Raw genomic sequence first — 19,035 nt, forward strand, 5'->3', positions numbered from 1 at the left:
GGGATGTTCGGTAGGTTAGATGTAGTCAATGCATTTTAAACTTATTTTCAACTTCCAAAGGGCTGTTAGGATGTAATTGCATCACAAGTTGAGGAAGATCTGTATACCCCTGTGTCAAATTCTTCTTAGAAAGGTATTTTGGGTGTAACATCATGCATTTTTACTGGATTTGCATACACAATAAAGTACTCTTCATCACCCTTCACTTAACACGTGGCTGGATGGACTGATGAACTCCATTTGCTTCTAGTTTATTCCTCTCTGAGAGTTGTATACCCCTGCTTCCCACAGTAGACTCCAGTCCTCAGCTAAAGTGTTTGTGGCTGAATCTGTTTATTCCAGTTGTTACTGTAATGGTGCAATTTATTTAATTGGTATATAAACCAAAGAGGTATGGGGGGAAAGAAAGTGTTGTTAAAAAAAGAGTTTGTGGTACATTTTTCTGATTCCCAACTTGAACTAAAAAAAAAAAAAAATTAATATCTAATCACCTACCCCAGTCATATCAGAGACAGTGGCTTCAACTGACTCAAATTTCATTGACAGTGTGACCATGTTTCTGAATTACATCCACTCTTGATCTACCTTGCCAGTATTCTCTGGAAAAACATCCCGTAGCTGTTTGGTTTGGTTGTAAATTGGATTATTGTTTCTCCTTAGAAATACTTAAGAACCAGGCATGTCTTTTCTAGCGCAGCCAATGAATCTACCTTATAAAAGTTGACTTGTAGCCTTTCTGTTTACCCACCGACAGAGACGTGATGTTCAACCTCACGAGAAATAGAAAATCTAGAAATCAGATGTTGCCTTCGAAAGTGAGAGAACGTATACAAACATCGTGTCACTCTCTAACCTAATATGACCTTAGAAATTATTTTACAGCCTCTCCAAAATCTGAAAATCCTTTATGTGACTCCTGTAGGTACTCAGTCATTATTTGATGGATGTACAGATACCCAGGGAAATACATTTCTGTAGGGCTGGCTCTACGGGGATCTCCAATTAAGTCAGAATGAATTAAGAAGGAAGCCACACTGCATTCACTCAACAAATATTTATTAAGTGCCAACTGTATGCCGGTTGACTGGTAACGTCTAAGTTACGGTAGGTAGTGGGTACCCTGGGTAATAGTTTGTCAAGATGCTCGTCATGTAGCTAAAGACTGCAGGCCACAGGGAAATGCAGAAATGCAATTTAGTCAACAGAGCAAGCAATCTTGGAAATGCTCAGACCGCATGCGCACCTGGCCAGTGGAACAGGAGGCAAAATGACAACGAGAAAGATTTCTCATGAGATCTGTGAATTCTCTGTATCTCCCCACGGCTTGCCCGCGTGACCTGAAGTATCAACTTTACTCACCCTGTACGGCATTTGACAAAGCACTGCAGGGATTGCGAGACATCTCACTGCTGTGTTTTCTCTTCCAGGATATCAATGAGTGTATTCTTGAAAACTATCCTGAGTGTTCCAACCCCAGATTATTTTACATCATTCCATATTTTTGTGGACAGCATCCCAGATGCAGGTAAAGACTAAAACGGACAACGGCAGGAAAGCCACCCGGGGGCACTGCGTGGGGAATCTCTTGTATGCCTACTCCCTCGGCCTTCTGGAATTCAGTTTATGTTTACTATTAATCTCCAAAGATTGCATTGGAGACTCTGAATGTCCTACGTAGGAAGAAATGAACGGATCAGGGTCTGACAGAGGCCTTGGGACCCGCCCGTAAAGATGTGTAACTGAAATGCCAACCAGACCCTTTTTTTATTCTTAACTCATAGCTGTCCCTGCTCAGCCCATGAGATAGTAAAGACCAGCGGACATCACCCTACTGCTCCCCCATAGCGCCTGTATTTCATCGGCACCCGTCCTTGCCTACATGCCCTGTCTAATTGGGTCTGAAACACTGGGCGCTCACACCCCAAAATCTGACAGTGTCTCTCTCAGGAGACACATCTTGTAGAAAAAGAGGAATGGGCTTCCTAGTCCTCAGCCCCTCAGCCTTCCTTGGATGCAAGACCTTCTTTAGAAAGTGACTCACTCAGATAGTAAGGCTCTCAGAGTGTGGTCTGCCCACCTCCTGCATCAGCGTCCCCAGGGCACTTGCTAGAAATCCCCACCTAATCACAGTGCCTGAGGTGGGGGCACAGATGATTCTGGTGAGCCTGCTCTCGCTGCAGTTTAAGTTCATTGTACTAGGCAAACGTGTAGCCTGGAGAAAAAAAAAATGATAGTAACAATGAATATGATCTTCACGTGATGGAAAATAAAGCCGAAGTGACATTTTCCTGCAAAGGGAACACTGACTAGAAGGTCAGTGTGTTCCTGAAAAGATCGAGAGAAGAAACTGTTTCTGAAGTACAACTCATCCATTGTACTTCTGGCCTGCTCAGTGATTACTGCTTAATTATTATGTGTGTTGTTGCTTTGCTGAGTTTCCTGTAACACGGGACTTTGTTTACGGTCTGAAATCTGGAACTAGAAGCGTCAGCTTTCTGCTTTATCATAAACTTCCTGAGTTCAGGAGGCCTCCCCACTCCAATCCTCACCCCTGTATAAGTGCCTCCTGGTTCACGGTCAGTGCTTCAGACACTGGGAAGATTTGGGGCCAGATGACTCACTTTCTGTCACAGTGAAGATATTTATTCCAAGAAACATGATCCTAACTCCCTCAAGTGTTTTTTTTTTTTTTAATTATATATTTCCTAATCCTGGGGAGAGCACTCATGATGCCTTATCCTGGTACACAGATGATGATTTTCAAAACTCTTTCAAAATGTCCCCTTGTTCCCTCAATTATTTGAGCTGGGTTAGGTTTATTATTACAGTTTTTCAAAAGAGAATCCTGGCTTGCCCAAATTCCCTCGGATGGGAAATGCCAGCCATGCCTGGAGCCCAGCTCCCATGACTCCCATCCTTTCCCCCTCACAGAAATGCACTTGGCTCAGAGATCTGCCTTGCAGATGAGATGAGGCCATTTTCCTTCTGTAAAACAAAACAAAAAACATAAAAGCTTGTCTTTAAACTCTTTAAAAGAATAAGATGATTAGCAGTGATGACCTAAAACTGATTTTGATTTCTATAGAACTACTGTATCAGTAAGTTTCAGATTTCATATCTTCTAGCTTTATTGGTTTGGTCCTTCTATTAAAAAGCCATTCAGATCGCCCCTTTGATCAGTGTTTATAGGACCTAATTGTCTGTGTGTGTATTCTTCCCAAAAATATTTTGACCAGGGCCTCAGGGTTACACACAGGTAAACATGACAGCGGTAAGAGGTGGAAAAGCAAATGGCAGCTGGAAGGCTCCCAGCGGCAGCCATATTAGGGCTGATCCTTAAGGAGGTGGGATTGGGGCTCAAACAAATGGTGGGGGATGGGTTGAAGAGATCCATTCTCAGCATGTTGTTCCTGCATTTCGAAAATGAATCTTTGATTTGAAATCATTTTTGTATCCACGAAGGGAGCCTGGTGAGTGGGCCCTTGAAAGAGCAAAACTGAACGTGAATGAAAACTTCCTGCTTGTGGGGATTCTTGAAGAGTTGGAAGATGTGCTGCTTTTACTGGAAAGATTTTTACCTCATTACTTCAAGGGTGTGCTCAGTATCTACAAAGACCCAGGTAATTCCTTCTGTAGCAAGCTCTTTGGTGTTTTGGGGGGTTACTCACCTTGAACAGGACTCGGGCAATAAAAGGAGCGGAACCTTCTCTCCTGTTAATGAAGAGAAGTTGCCCTGACCTTCAAAGGAAGCTTAGACACCTCCAGATATAGATGCCAAAACTGGGAGCTTCAGGTCCAGACCTAAACTTGCCATGTGTGAAAGGCCCGCTGGCTCCATTTCTCCCTTTGGAAAGTGAAGCTGGCAACATTTGCATTGACCTTGGTCCAGGGCTGTTGCCAGAGTCCATTGATGGAAGTGGGTGTGAAGGAACCATCAGGTGATCCTGTATCTGGGCCCTACTTCCATCTGACAAAGCGCTCTGGCATATCCAATGCTGGCAATAGAATAGACACAGAAGCAAATTGAAAACGCAATTAGCGATTTTATTCTAACGAATGGCGTGGTTTCCAAATAGAAGCGAGGAATGGAATGCAGCAGAGAACGAGTGCAGAGGGTGCCTGTGGTATCACTGTAAAGATAATTACTTTCAGAAACCCATCATTTATTTTTCTCATTATTATCGTATCCGGAGAGAACGGCAAACAACGTTGTTTCTCTCCCATTCTCCTTAATCTACTGCTGCCCTGCAAGCCTTGCATACTTATTCACTCCTCTGGTTGTTGTTTCATCATCCTGAAATGGGAGACAGCCTTCTGCTGTGTAGAAATGAGGTTCCCCAAACAGATGAAAGGTTCCCCAAACGCAGCCCTGGTGCCTCGCGTTCACCACCAGCCAGGGACCTCGCACCCCACCTGCACCAGGAGCAGGTGCCGATGCCCATGTGAACTGGTCTTTGCCCAGAGGGGCCCTGTTACATCAGGTGGCCCCTGCCACCACCAGGGGTTTGCAGGAGGAAGATAGCTGGCTGGTGGGTGCTGTCCTGGTCTCCGCTCTCTCCCTCCGAGGTAAATTCTGACGTGCACATGACCAGGAACCTTCACGCGAACCCTGCAGGTCTCTCTCCTCAACAGGAAATGCAATCTGAAAGGCTGGAAGCATCATCGACCCTAGTCACTTTTTGAAAGTAGGCCTTCCTCTGCCCTTTCAACAGTGGGCAATTTAAAGAATTTGAAGAGCCATGCTGTGACCATTTTTAGCTCTGTAAGATCACATAAACTCGGGTCTTTGTGCAAGGTGAGGTCTGACCCTAAGTTAGACTTTTTCGCAGAAAAAGTTTAGGTTATTCGTTACTTCCACTCTTTGGCTTTATCCATTTGTGTAGCATGCGTGTGTGCATGAGTGCGTGTGTGCACGAATGCGTGTGTGCGCTTGTGTGTGTGATACGTAGTACGAGATAACAGGTGAACGAGGGGCACCTGGGTGGCTCAGTCGTTTGAACATCTGACTCTTGGTTTTGGCTCAGGTCATGATCCCAGGCTCGAGGGATCAAGTCCTGCATTGGGCTCCACGCTGCGCATAGACCCTGCTTAGATTCTCTCTCTCTCTCTCTCTCTCTCTCTCTCTCTCTCACTCTCTGCCCCTCTCCCTCACTCATGCTCTCTCTCTCTAAAAAATAAAAAATCACAAAAATATTTTTTAAAAAACATGAACGAAACCCTGGAGACACAGAGTTGTCAAAAAAATGAACACACTCTCGTCCCAGCCTTTGAGAAGAGTTTCGGTCAGTCTACATCACACATGCCATCCGTCCTTGGATCTGGAACTAGTATCGTGGGCCCGATAAGTGAGGCATTTTATCTTTGTTCTTCTTAAATACAAATAAACCACAAATAAAAACCCCAGCCCCAAGAGCCCACTTATGTGCTGTTGTCAGAAGATATCCTCTTGACTTCTCAACTATAATCTCCATTTAGATGCGTGACTTCTCAGAAACTGGCCCTTTGTCCCATGATCCAGAAGCACGTTTAGAACCTATTTCTGAAAATTGAGTTACTATTAGCTCTTATGACTTCCGCCGAAGTCTTTCGACCTTATAAAGATTATTATCCTTTTGAGTTAGGCCTAGGAGTATATTAAATAATCTGAGGCTTGCCGCCTTAGAGAGGGTAAGGGGGGTCCGATACTCCTGTGTGGTGGGATGAAAGGTTTCTATAAGGCCGGGACCGACGCATGGCCGGTTCACACAGTCCAGCATATTAGTGGTTAAAATAGTGAAATATGCCTATACTGCCCTCAGTGCCCACACTTGGCCGCCCTGTCTGCCCTTGCCACGCCCCCTCATCCAACAGTGAGGTAACAAAAGAGGTAATTCACAGGCATAGAGCGAGTCTTCAGGACTCTGGCCCAGTGCTACACTCAGCAAGTGTTGTGAATTCAGGTCCTGAGTGGACCTGGTTGCCACATATTTTGAATACCACCCCAATGTGATGCTCTCAGCTGCCACACGACATGCATATAACAAACTGAACCCTTGAGTGATTGCTCAGAACTTTCCACCACGTTCTCTGGTCTCTCGGGCATCTTCTGGAGAGATTGTTGTGTGGTGACATTGGCAGCCAAGCAGCCCCACAACTGCTGTGTCTCAGGGAGTCCCCCATCCCCTGGGGCAGGGGACAGGAGATGAACATCCACTCCTGGCCAGCTTCTCACTATATTTTAGCCTCTGCAAAGACTAAGCACCTGCACTGTTTTCTTGTGCTCAGCGCATTGGTGTCACCCAGGTTAAAGGAAAGAGTGACCTCAAGTCACTTTAGCGATCTCATACCAGAGCTGCCTCGTCAGCTCATTTTTAGTCTAAATTCTCGGATTATAGCACACCGAAATCATTGCTCTTGCCCTTTTTAAAGAATTTTATAACTGAATAGCCTAGAGAACGGAAGGAAGAAACACTAAAATTGAAGACACTGCGAGATCTAGTGACCCTTGCATCATTGTAGATGAACTGACCATAGAACCCGAGTGAGATGCAGACCCTCCACTGGCCATTTTTCTTTGACGCTTGTCTTGCTATTTTTAAACTGTAGGTGTGTGCTGATTTTTAGTAATCCCCCTACAGCAATCCGAAAAATATTTAGACCAGTCTCATTACTGAAGAAAAAGCACTTATAGCAATGACCGTCTGGGGAGCTCGTAAAAATACTTAACGTCTGTTAGTCAAATGGGTTGTCACTTATTCAAGATAGGAATGATACCTCTTAATTCCTTCCAAATAGTACTGCTTGTTTGACTAGCCAACCATGTAGGGAAGTTCGTAACTTTCCTATGTAATAGCTCGACTGTTAGCCCCCACCTCGTGCATTTCTTGTAGGAGGGTATGCTGACAAGTGAATTTGTCTCCTCCCCAAAATATTTGAGGAACTTAATTTTTAGAATTTTTTCTTAAAAAGTTATTTTTTATTAATGTCTGGGTTCCGCGGAGACCCCTTTAGCATATCTCAGAAGAAATGTATAATAATAAGTACTCAAGAGGAAAATAACAATGAGTTTTAGCACATGAATAACCAAGAGAATGTTTCCTGAATTTTCTAGAATTTTTCTTCAGATATTTCTGCAATTTCTAGAATTTTCTAGAATTTTTCTTCAGATATTTCTTGCCAGGCAGGGGGGCACTTGCGGATGTCCAGGGAAGTACCCTGAAGTTTACCACTGAGTAAACTCCACTCAACCTTGCTTTGAGTTAGAATTAGAACTGGGTCCCAAACAGATGTGTTGGGTAAGAACAGCCAAACTCACTTGTTCGACCTACACAGTCTGATTTCTTTTTTTATTGATTAATCTGGATTATATTTGCTCACTACTTAACCTTTTCAGAGTGAGAAACTGGAGCCAGCCTAGAGAAGTTGAGAAGTTGATCCATAGTCACCCACCAAAATGTGGAAGTAAAAGGCAGAACTCAACATGTTTCTGAGCCATGAGTATTAATGTGCTTATGGATACTTTTTCCCCTTAACTCTTAAAAACTGACATGCTGTGAGCCGCCAATATGTTTCTTAGTCATAATTTCTTTAGGAGCTCAAATCACAGTGGTGTTAGGAGCCAAAACAAATAAGCAAATTAATTAAAGGCAGAGAACATGTGAATATCTGTGATAGGAACAGCCCTTAAATGTCCCTTGACTTGGCAAATGACCGAGCTGTTATGATTCAATAGCGCCACCTAGCATCCAGGCGTTGGAACTTCATGACCTAACATTAATCCCCATTATCTTTCTCCCGCTTGGAGGCTCGAAAGCTCCTGTGTCCAATTCTTTTCGCTCGTATTTTAAATACTTTCCGTTACTAGCATTACATTTGTATTCATTTTCAACTTTTTCCCATTACAAATGTAAACATTGGCGCCACAGTAGGGAATTTACTACACTTCTGTGGGTTGCCTTGAGACTCTGGCCACCAACCATTACAAAGGAAAAGTGTGTAATTCCAAACAAATGACTTACATACTAACTCTGCAGAGTTCATTCATAAACTGAGTGCTTTAAAAAAAATACATATTTTTATGTAAGTATTTTTATAAGCGATGATAGAGTACAAATTTAAACATTTTTTTCAACTATGCATGAATGATAATCAGACCTCCTATTAGGAGTATAGTAATGTACTCTGAGTTCATTTGCATTGTTGTATTTAAAGCTGAGGACATCTACATAGAAAATAATAGCAAATATGTTGAAGAGAAAAGTTAATATGATGTGCTACAGGAAACATTCAAGTTTTCATCCATCTGTCAATAAAATGCCAGACTGGGTTTAAACAAATGCTAAGTGATTAAAGCCTGGCCTATGTATCATAAAGAACAGCCATTCTTTAAGGAAAGAACACTGAGTTGGGAGTTACAGGAGACTCAAATCCTCTTTCTGCCATGGTTCTACCCATATGACCCAGGGTAAGTGCAATTTTGGTGACTGATCTCTAAAGATTATTATTACGATACTAAAGCACAGTGTTTTAGGTGACATGTTCCACCTTTTGTTGGTTAGCACAATTACAGGGTACTCCCCCCCCCCCCCAAAAAAAAAAACAAAAAACAGCAGTCCTTGGACAGTCCCCATTGCATTATTTCCAAGTTTAGTTACGGCAGCTATCGCCACCTAGAGGACATGACAGAATCCTAAATGGAGAGTTCTAGGTTCAGAATCTGCTGTTCCCTGTGGTTGGCAATATGGAGATGACCAACTCAAACTCTCTGGTCACAATGTCCATCCCTTTCTTTCTGTACCGTATGCATTTCTGTTGAGAAGATAGGATACCATAATGATTAGAGCACAGAATCTGGAGTAGACAGCCTGGTGGTAAAGCTGCTACTTCTCTGCTGTCACCACAGGAAGGTATAATCCCTCTGAGCCTCAGTCTCCCCATCTGTATAAAATGAAACAAACAAGGGGTGTCTGGGTGGCCCAGTCAGTCAAGCCTCGGATTTTTGATTTCGGCTCAGATCATGATCTCACGATTCGTGAGATGGGGTCCCGCGTCGGGCTCCATGCTGACAGCGTGAAGCCTGCTCGGGATCTTCTCTCTCCCTCTGTCCTTCTCTCTCCCCGCTTCCCCCACTTGCCCTCTCTCTCTCTCAAAATAAACTTAAAAAAAATAAGATGCATAAACAATACAATCCACTTCAGAATGCACATAAAGCCCTTCGCCCAGAGCTTCACATATGATAAGAGTTCAATAATTAGCTAATATTAGGGTGCCAACCACATCACAGGAGAGAAACAGGGCCCGTGTCTGTGAGAAACAGGACATCAGTCTGTCTCTGTAACTTCTACATGGAGAAAGAGAGAGAGAATCTATGATGAGCCTTGACCTATTTGGACAGTTACAGCTGGCCTGTAAAATTGTATGCCTTTAGGAAATAGTATTTTTGACTTAGGAGGAGTCAATTATATTCTGGCTAGTACTCTATTTCTGGAACAATTATAGGGAATAAGTTTATTGGAAGTATTCTTACAGTGACACCTTCAGAAGTTGAAAACACACATCATCCTAGTCATTGAAGGTATTTTTTTTAATCATTTGTTTTTACGCCCAAACTCTTGCCAAAATTATCAGGGAGCTAAGATTTCCACTTTATTTTTATCTTATTTTTATTTTATCTTATTTTATTTTAGAGAGAGAGCATGTACCATTCAAGGGAGAGGTAGAGAGAGGGGGAAGAGAGAGAGAGAGAGAGAGAGAGAAAATCCTAAGGAGGCTCCACACTCAGCACGTAGCCCAATGCAGGGCTCAATGCCATGACCCCAGGATCATGACTGAGCCAAATTCAAAAGTCGGGCACCCAACCAACTGAGCTACCCAGGCACCCCTAAGATTTTAACTTCAAATGAAACCCACTATTGAGATATGATTGGGGCAATTAACCATTAACTTTTGCTGAATGTTGACTTTTTCAGACTGTTATATGTCATGTTGTTTACTAGATATAGGATGAGTGTCCAGAGATTTGGTGGATTTTATTCCAAGTAAGACCCTAAGATTCAGTTCTTGAAAAACCTTGAGTTTGTTTCCCAAGTGCAAAATTAACTTCAAAACGCTAAATGAGTAAATCAAACCTTGTCCAGCAGGTGGCAGTGTCTGCACTTTCTCAAGGACGTGCCTGTGGTTTCCTAATAAGTTTGCATCTGCAGTCCGGAGTTTACATAATGCTTGAACACAGATGTATAATTATGTCCAATTTGAGGACTAAAAATGGGATCACAAATATCAAAAATATTCCAAGTACAATTGATTGTAGTAGTCCGGACTACATTATAGGAGAGCCAATGGGGTAGCGGTAAAGGGAGTTTTATAATGAAATAAGTTTATGTGGGTCAAAAAAAATATATACACTATAAACTCTGGTTTTGCACAAATAATCCATCTCTCTACAATGTCTGTATTAAACAAATGCTGTCTTTCATCCCTCATTTCCACTGCTGTTTCCTACTTCCTATTGCTTCTGTGCCACGACAAAACTGAAAAACATTCTGGGACCTCACAGAGACATAAGCTATGGCTGGGAGGAATTCAGACTATCCATTTACAGACACCAATGACATTGTTTAGAGAACTCAACTGTCATTTATAAAAATAGTACTCCTCTTGCTTTTGGTTCATCTGCCATCCGCGTTCTCCATGAAGATTTGGGTTTTTTTCACTAGCCATGTCCTAGGCTCAGACACTAATCACATTGGTACTAGATGAGGTGTGTGAGTGTGTGTGCATTCATTTGTGTTCCAACAACTAAACTCCTCATTATAGCTCAGTCATCTCTGAATAGAGTTGGGTCAGAAAAGCAGTAACAGCCTCTAGATAATAATAATTTGCATAGCAATTTACAGTTTATAAAGCACTTTCACACAGCATATCTCCTTTGAGTCCTCTTGAATCCTCTGAATCTAGTTGAGAAGGACAAATAGTCTTTGTCTCATTTTAAAACGAGGAAGCTGAGATTCAAAGATGGTGAACAACCTGCCCACAGTTACCTAAGTGACCACAGACATTCAGGCTTCTGTCCCCGGAGCCTCCACTAACACCATAAACCTGTGACCTTCGAAAGAATCTTTGTGTTTAATCACTAACTCAGAGGTTGGGGGTATTAAGCACTCGTGGTATATATTGCAGTTAAAGGTGAGAGCTGAAAAATAAAATCCATAGATTCTATTTTTCCACCTATGGTCTGTTCACTAAGGAATTTGAGGTCATAAAATATCATAGATCACGAAGGTATCTTATGCCGCTGTATGGTAATCCACATAGAAGAAGAAAACACCTGATACTTTTATGGTGGGGGGGTGCGGGGTAGAAGGGAACAGTCATGTTAGACCTTTGAAATAGTGTCTAAAAATTAAAACTGAATACATACAACTGTTTCAATTGTAGCTTTTGAGTAAATAGTTTAAATTAACATAAATGTGAACATCCCTTTAAATTAACTTAGACATTTAGGGGTTTTTTTTAATTTTTTTTTAATGTTTATTTATTTTTGAGACGGAGAGAGACAGACCATGAACAGAGGAGGGTCAGAGAGAGAGGGAGACACAGAATCTGAAACAGGCTCCGGGCTCTGAGCTGTCAGCACAGAGCCCGATGCAGGGCTCGAACCCACAGACCGCGAGATCATGACCTGAGCCGAAGTCGGACACTCAACCGACTGAGCCACCCAGGCCCCCTGACATTTAGGGGTTTTTAGTGAACACTTCTAGAAGGGAACTCTGTAACCACAGATCAATAGCTTGATTCACTTACAGGAACATCACTTTTTCACAGAGATTCAGCCTTTAGGGGTATTTAATTGATTTTATAAAAGCTTAATTTGCAGCATGTATGTATTGTGTATAGAAATAGATGTATATATTGTGTATTAGAAATAACAATTACCATGAATTATATAGTTTTAAATGCATTTTTCACTTGCTTATTGATTTTCTCTTGCCTTGGTACCATGCCTCGTCCAGTAGAAAGGATCTCCAATTTTATTATTTGAGAAGAGAAGGAAAAGAGGACTTAATTTACATTGATTTTCCAGTAATAATTTTCCAAAACTGTTTCCCTTCTGTGAGCACGAACATTTAAATAGCATAGATAAACTGAAAATTACAGAAAAATTCAACAAACACATTCAGCAACTGCTTAAATGTCCGCAAGATGCCAGTCCTGGGAAAGCATGCTATAAAGATCAAGAAAGCAGGGTCTAGCCTGAACGCCATTGCACACAGGACCGGGAAGTACTTCCCGGTGAAGGTATTTGTGCCAGGCCTGGAAGGGGACATAGGTTTTCATCAGATGGACACGGAAGGGGGCATTCTTGGAAGAAAAATAACATGAATATAAGCATGGAGGGGTGAAGACGCGGAAGTACCTGGAATGTGGGAGGCACGGGGTGGGGGTGCTCCGGCCCACGCTGGCCCTTCCTGCTGACTCTGCCTCTTGGAGCTCAGTCACCCTGCTGTTGCTAAGACAGCTCTGCCCAAGGCGGGAAAAGTATCAGCAGCTTCTGCTCTCTGTGTGGTCCAACCTGGAGCTGAGTCACTCACACCAGTCTCAGAACCGGTGGCCAAGCCACAGTTGCCAGGGGGCCATGTGTCAACCCCAGACTCCCGCCCCCGCCCCCAGTTTCCCTGCCCTCCGCCAGTCCTGACCACCCCCCAAGAACCCCTCCCTTCCTAGCAGTGTGTCGGGGTAGTGCCAGCTCCCCAAGTTCCTAGCACGAGGGTTCTTCTCCTTGCTCTCTTCCCGTGTCCCAACCCCAGATCCAGCCACCCAATAGGCTGGGGACACCCACTGGCTATATGCCTTGGGCTGTCGCGGGGGCCCCCACCACACGTCGGTAAACACCAGTTTCTGCCCTGCCTGATCTCCCAGATTCAGTCCTTTGCCCACCAGCCTGGACTCCCTATCCGGGGTCCGACCCGGCTGTGCCCCCAACACTGCGTCTGGTCTTCCTGGTCTCCCAGGCTGGAAGCCCTTGAGATCATCCTTCCAGAACAGTCTCCCTCGGCCCCTGCCTCCCACACCGCACATCCTGAGAAGTTGATGTCCTCTGAGTCCCAACCTCATCATCTGGAGAAGCCCGGCTGCCCCCCACAGTGTGGCCAGGCCTGGGGGGGTGCAGTTTTCTCTCCTATGATTCATTTCCCCCAACAAAGAGCTGGCTAACAATATCTGGGTGTGTTGAAGGTCCCAGCATTCTTCTGTGTTTAGAGGTGAATTTCTTCTACTTTAGAATTTAATAATCACTTCTACTTTGAGCAGTTTTAAGTTGAGCTTGACACTAATATGCTTCGCACTGAGTAAGAATATTACTAAGGTGTGGAATTAGTCACCACAGATTTCAATTTTTGGACTTTCCTGATAACTCCACAAAGCTGACATGCTTCTAAAGCCTGAGCAAAGAAGATGAAAGAGAGACCTGGCCCCCAGGGGTCATAGCCGATGTTCATAAAAGACCCTGCCATCTTACTGCTCTCTTATGCCCAAACTGCCAAGGTCCCCGCCCACACCACGGATTCGTGTGGTAACTTGCAAAGAGAGCCAGACAGAGAATCTCAGAACTGTCTTTGTACCCTTGGCTCGTGGCCTAGCTTCCCTGACATTCTTTGCTTATAAAATGTACCCCCAGCTGGGGTGAAGTACAATCCTCACCCATTTTGCATGACTCAACATTTTACAATGGAAGCTTCTATTTTTGTTCAGCTAAATCTTTTTCAAATAAAAGTATCATTTCCTGATTTTTTTTTTAACATTTCAGACATTTTTATCAGCGCATCGTGCTCTAGCTTTTCACATCTTGCAAATAGTGTTGAACTGTGGAAGAATACAGTGAAAAACCTCCAAATATACCTGTGCACAGAACATTGCTGCTTTTCGCGGTTCCTTGTGGGTTATGCTAAGCACATTTATTTCATTGTCCCTAAACCCATGGAGAAATGCAGCATAATTCCCCGCTGATGGGAAGAGGAAAGTTTTGCTTGTCAAGTGGAAGTTTCAGATACTCTGACTGGAAAGTCTTAGCCCCCAGTTGTTACCATGTGCTTAGGGATTTCTGCTGTGTTCTCAGAGTCAGACACTGCCGGAGCTATTTTTCAACATTTGATCCTAGAATTTTATCTCCCTGATTTTCAGCTATGTTTTTTAAGGTGCTGTGTGTATACAATTAACAATCCAAAAGTACAAAAGGACATATAATGAAAAGCAGCAGCCTCCTCTTCCAACCCTGCCCATCGTAAAGTTTGATTTTTCCAGGGGCAGATGCTTTGAGCACAGTTAGCTGCTTCTTGTGATAATCACTACACGACTTAAAACCAGTATGCACAGGCTGATATTTCTTGATTGATTTCTTCGAGAAATTTAGTTCTCTTATTCCACCACCCTCACCTCTACCTCCTCCCCTGCCCCCCATCCTCCTAATATGGTTTATAGCCACATTTAGGATATGTAGTCCCATTTACATGACTGTGACTATACATTTTATTGACTGCTGACCCAAGTAGTACACCGTGATTATATTTCATTTCTTGCACAATTTATTGTTTTCCTGGAATTAATTATTGCCTTTTTTTTATTTGCCTAGATTTATTTGTACTTATCAAAATTTTCATATATGCCATTATATCTGTTGTGTCAATACTACTGTTGATGTCGTCATTATTATTGGATAAGAACATTTGCACATTTGCCACCCCCACCCCAGGACCCCTTCCCCTCTTCCACCCACAGCTCTCTAACTTCCTGCTTCAGTCTGGGCTGATTACTCAGAAGCTCCCTGCTGCTTCCCTTTGACACATTTCTGTATTGGATCCCTGGTCTCCTGAATCCCAAAGATCCTGTTTCTTGATTTAATCGCTCTTTTACTTCAAGATTTTCCCAAGTAGCTTCCTGATACATGGGAGGTAAATTTATCGAGACATTGAATGTCTAAAAGAGCTTAATGTTCTATCTCACTTGGATCGCCAGTTTGACTGGATATAGATTTCTTCATACATTAATTCCATTTTTCACTTCTTTTGCCATGACTTTCTCAAACTCTCCTTCCCTGTCTCTCTCTCTCTCTCTCCCTCTCCCTCCCCCACCCCAGGGTCTTCCCTGTATTCCTCTTATGAAAGTTTACAACAACATGCCTCAGTATGCTAAGTACTCAAGCTGTATGCGTATATATGTATGTATATATATACATACATACATATATATATATTTAATATAGATATATATATACAGACAGACACACACACACATATATGGTTTATGTATATAATATATATATAGTTTATATATGTATGTATATATATAAGTATATATACAACTTTCTTTTTTTCAATTTTTTAACATAGTGTTTTATTAATTTCAAGTGTACAGTATAATTATTCAACCATTTTATACATCACCCGGTGCTCATCAAGACAAGTGCTCTCCTTAATCCCCATCACCTATTTCACCCACCACCCACCCCTGGTGACCATCAGTGTGTTCTCTCTAATTAAGAGCTGCTTCTTGATATGTTTCCCTCTCTCTCTTTTTTCTTTTGCTCACTTGTTTTGTTTCTTAAATTCCCCACGTGAGTGAAATCATATAATATTTGTCTATGACTGACTTATTTCGCTTAGCATTATGCTCTCTAGCTCCATTCATGTCATTGCAAATGGCAATATTTCATACTTTTTTATGGCTGAATAATATCCCATTATATATACACACCACATCTTCTTTATCCGTTCATCAATCGGGCACTTGGACTGCTTTCATAATGTGACTGTTCGTCAATAATGCTGCAGTAAACATTGGGGTGCACGTACACCTCTGAATTAGTGTTTTGTATTCTTTGGGTAAATACCAAGTAGAGTGATTGCAAGATCATGGTGTAGATCTATGTTCAATTTTTTGAGGAACTTCCATACTGTTTTCTCCAGTGGCTGCACCAGTTTGCATTTCCACCAACAGTGCACAAGTGTTCCTTTTCTTCTCTATCCTTGCCAACACCTTTTGTCTCTTGTATGGTTGATTTTAGCCATTCTGCCAGGTGTAGAGGTGATGTCTCATTATAGTTTTGATTTGCATTTCCCTGATGGTAAGTGATGATGAGAATCTTTTCATGTGCCTATTGGCCATCTATATGTCTTCTTTGGAGAAATGTCTGTTCATGTCTTCTGACCATTTTTTAATTGGATTATTTGTGTTTGGGGTGTTGAGTTAAGGTCTTTATGTATTTTGGACACTCACCCTTTACCAGATATGTAATTTTCAAATATCTTTTCTCATTCTGTTGGTTACCGTTTAGTTTTATTGATTGTTTCCTTTGCTGTGCAGAAGCTTTTCATCTTGATGTAGTCTCAATAGTTTATTTTTGCTTTTGTCTCCCATGCCTCAGGAGACAGATCTAGAACAAAGTTGCCATGGCCAATATATAGTTACTTTCAAGCTTAAAATGTCTTTCATTTCTGGGAATTTTTCTTTTTTTTTTTTTTCCTTTCATGATTTTATTGTACCCATTTTCTTTGTTTCATTTATGGAATGCTGTTGGTCAGATATTTGGGCCCCTACATTCATTTTTTTTCTCTATGCTTTATTATTTTTTCCTCTTAATTTTCATCTCTTCTACTTTTTATTCCTCTGGAAGAGTGCCTCATTTTGCGTTCCATTCATCCTATTGAATTTTCTCTTTTCCAAGAACTCTTTTTTAATCTTCTATTTTTCTTCTTATATAGTGTCTTATTCTTGTTTGTTGGATGCAATACCACCTTGAATCCCTGAAAAGTATAGAGATTTTTGAATAATGTTTTCGTCTGTTCCCTGCATTGTCTCGATTTGCTCCAGGTTTCTTTTTATTCTTTCGGTTAGGTGGGCCTCTCTTTTTTAGTCTGAAGACTTTCTTTTGGTGATCTCTGTCAGAATTTCTATCTAAGAGGGAAGCACTAAAGCACCGAAAGTGTTGTGCAGTGAGGGAGCCTCAACAACCAATGGACGCTGCGTGGCCCGATCAAATAGTGATAGAAGTTTTGCTGGAAAAACATTTGTTGGTGATTATAGGTCTTTTTTCTCTGGGGTCTGTTCAGTTTCCCCGCTGAAGAATTCTCATCTGCTTGGGGGATGGGAGGTGAGCTGTGAGGTGGGAGAGCGGGGTGAACATCTGGCGGCCAGTGTGGGAACAGGAGCCGACGGTCTACATTCAGTGCACCATACCCTTGACTGTTCTTACTTTAGCCCGTGCCTCTCCTTTCTCTCCTCTGGGTTGGCAGATTAGTCTGGAGCCTCTGCCCAAATTCTCTGCAGACTAATCCTAAGATTCCCAGGTGGTGGAGGGTTCTCCCCTAGAGAATGAGGGAGAAGCATTGCAAGATACCTGGCTGCATGCAGTTAGGGAGGAATTTGGGGCCCAACTGCTTCAGACCCAGACTGCCTGCCTCACGCCCAGCTCTCCCATCTGGAGACCTGGTGCCACCACTCTGTCTCTCAGGGGGTCAGCAGGGCGAGCTGGTGTGCCTGATGTCCCCACTGCAACGCTACAGACGTGCTTTCTGTGCTCTGCCACGTCGAGTGTCTTCGTCCGCTTTCACCTTCCAGAAACCGGTCGAGGTCCGTTTGCCACGGACATCCTTCTCCAGTTCTGACATCCTTTTCCAGATCTCCTTGTGATCTTGCGTCCTTTTGTAAAATTATTATCCTTTACTGTCTTTTTGGATTCTCAGAGGAGAGGAGTGGAAGGCATGTAATTAGCCTACTGCAGTTGCTAAGACGGTTTTAACTACCCAGACTTTAAGAGCCTGTTACCAGTTTTGTGTTTGGGGCTCTCAGCTAGGTACGTTACCACCGTGTCACATACACCGCGTCTTTCTTGCGATGTCCGCATAGCCACGATGTGGGTTGGGCCACAGCACCGCCTTCAGCGTCTGTTTCTTGGGATTAGAGTCCTGGTGGACTTTCTCAAGCAAAAACAAACAAACAAAAACAAGATCCCTTCATGGTAATTTATTCATTAAACCCCACTGGGGTTCTGCTGAACGATGTTGCTATGCCAAAGCCCCAAACTAGTGTTTTAAAAATCGCCTCAAAGACAAATCAAGGCCATATTGGAGATCTCTTTGATGAGAGAGAAAGTAAACTCTAAGAACTGATCAAAAGACACTCCCATCATCCCAGGCAGAGGGCACGACCACCCAAAGATCGCGTTCCACGTAATGTGGCAGAAACAGGTGTCTCTGTTTCGTGTGCTGTCAGGTATCACTTTGGGGGGGAAACGTCTCCCGTAACTTCTGCAAGGAGGGCGGCAGAGGCATCGGAGCAGGAGAGTCGGGGCCCTCCGTTGGCGACCGCTGTCCGTCAGCTAACGTCCAGAAGAAAAGCAGCCATTGAGGGGGTTTCTCAGCAGCAGCTGCCTTAGTAGCGGTAGCAGCAGCTCATATACCAAATGTTTCATGACGAATGCAAACAAAAGCCAGCTCTGAAATTCCAGCCACGCCATCTCCAAGCCAGTTCCAAAGTGTATAACCACTCCGTTCGAGTTTTTCCCCCTCTCTAAATGCATTCCATATGAGCCGTGGTGTGGGACTGCTGGGTTCGCCTGCATTCACTCAGAAGGCTGTTTTCAAAGCCCAGACTGAAAGGAAAGTAAGTCAGTGGGAAAACAAACTCAAAGAAAACACTGGGACTCAGGTGTGGGAGGTGTGTTTGTCTTCCCCAGCCAGGCGTGCCCCCCGGAATGGAGCTGGAGGCTGGCAATCAGTTAACCGTCCCCCCTCCTCTGAGGCCTGGAAGCCGGGCCACGCTCCAGCGGGGCCCCCAGCTCCGCAGTGGCCCTGACCATTGTTTCTCAGAGTGTGGTCCGGGGATGGGTGCCAGTCCACAAGCTGCTTGCCCCCAGCCCATGATGAGATAAGGGCAGGAATTGAGAGTAAGCCTTTAGAAACTTGGATGGTAATTTGGCATGGCTGTGATCCCTTTTTAAAGACACAATCTTATTTATAGTTGATAAAAGAATCAATCTGAAATGGATTACGGGGTGGGGGATAA

At 43.1% G+C, this 19,035-nt stretch overlaps 1 protein-coding gene across 2 annotated transcripts in view; it reads left to right on the forward strand.

Moving 5' to 3' along the window:
* Positions 1–19,035, forward strand: part of UST (uronyl 2-sulfotransferase) — a 303,266-nt gene that overhangs the window by 247,535 nt on the left and 36,696 nt on the right. For both annotated transcript variants that reach the window (XM_042940047.1, XM_042940048.1), the window contains 2 exons: positions 1,428–1,525; positions 3,463–3,620. In XM_042940047.1, coding sequence (XP_042795981.1) covers positions 1,428–1,525; positions 3,463–3,620 — 256 coding nt within the window. The remainder of the gene's footprint in view (positions 1–1,427; positions 1,526–3,462; positions 3,621–19,035) is intronic.

Source organism: Panthera leo, chromosome B2 (genome assembly GCF_018350215.1).
Source record: "Panthera leo isolate Ple1 chromosome B2, P.leo_Ple1_pat1.1, whole genome shotgun sequence".
Classification (NCBI taxonomy): Eukaryota; Metazoa; Chordata; class Mammalia; order Carnivora; family Felidae; genus Panthera; species Panthera leo.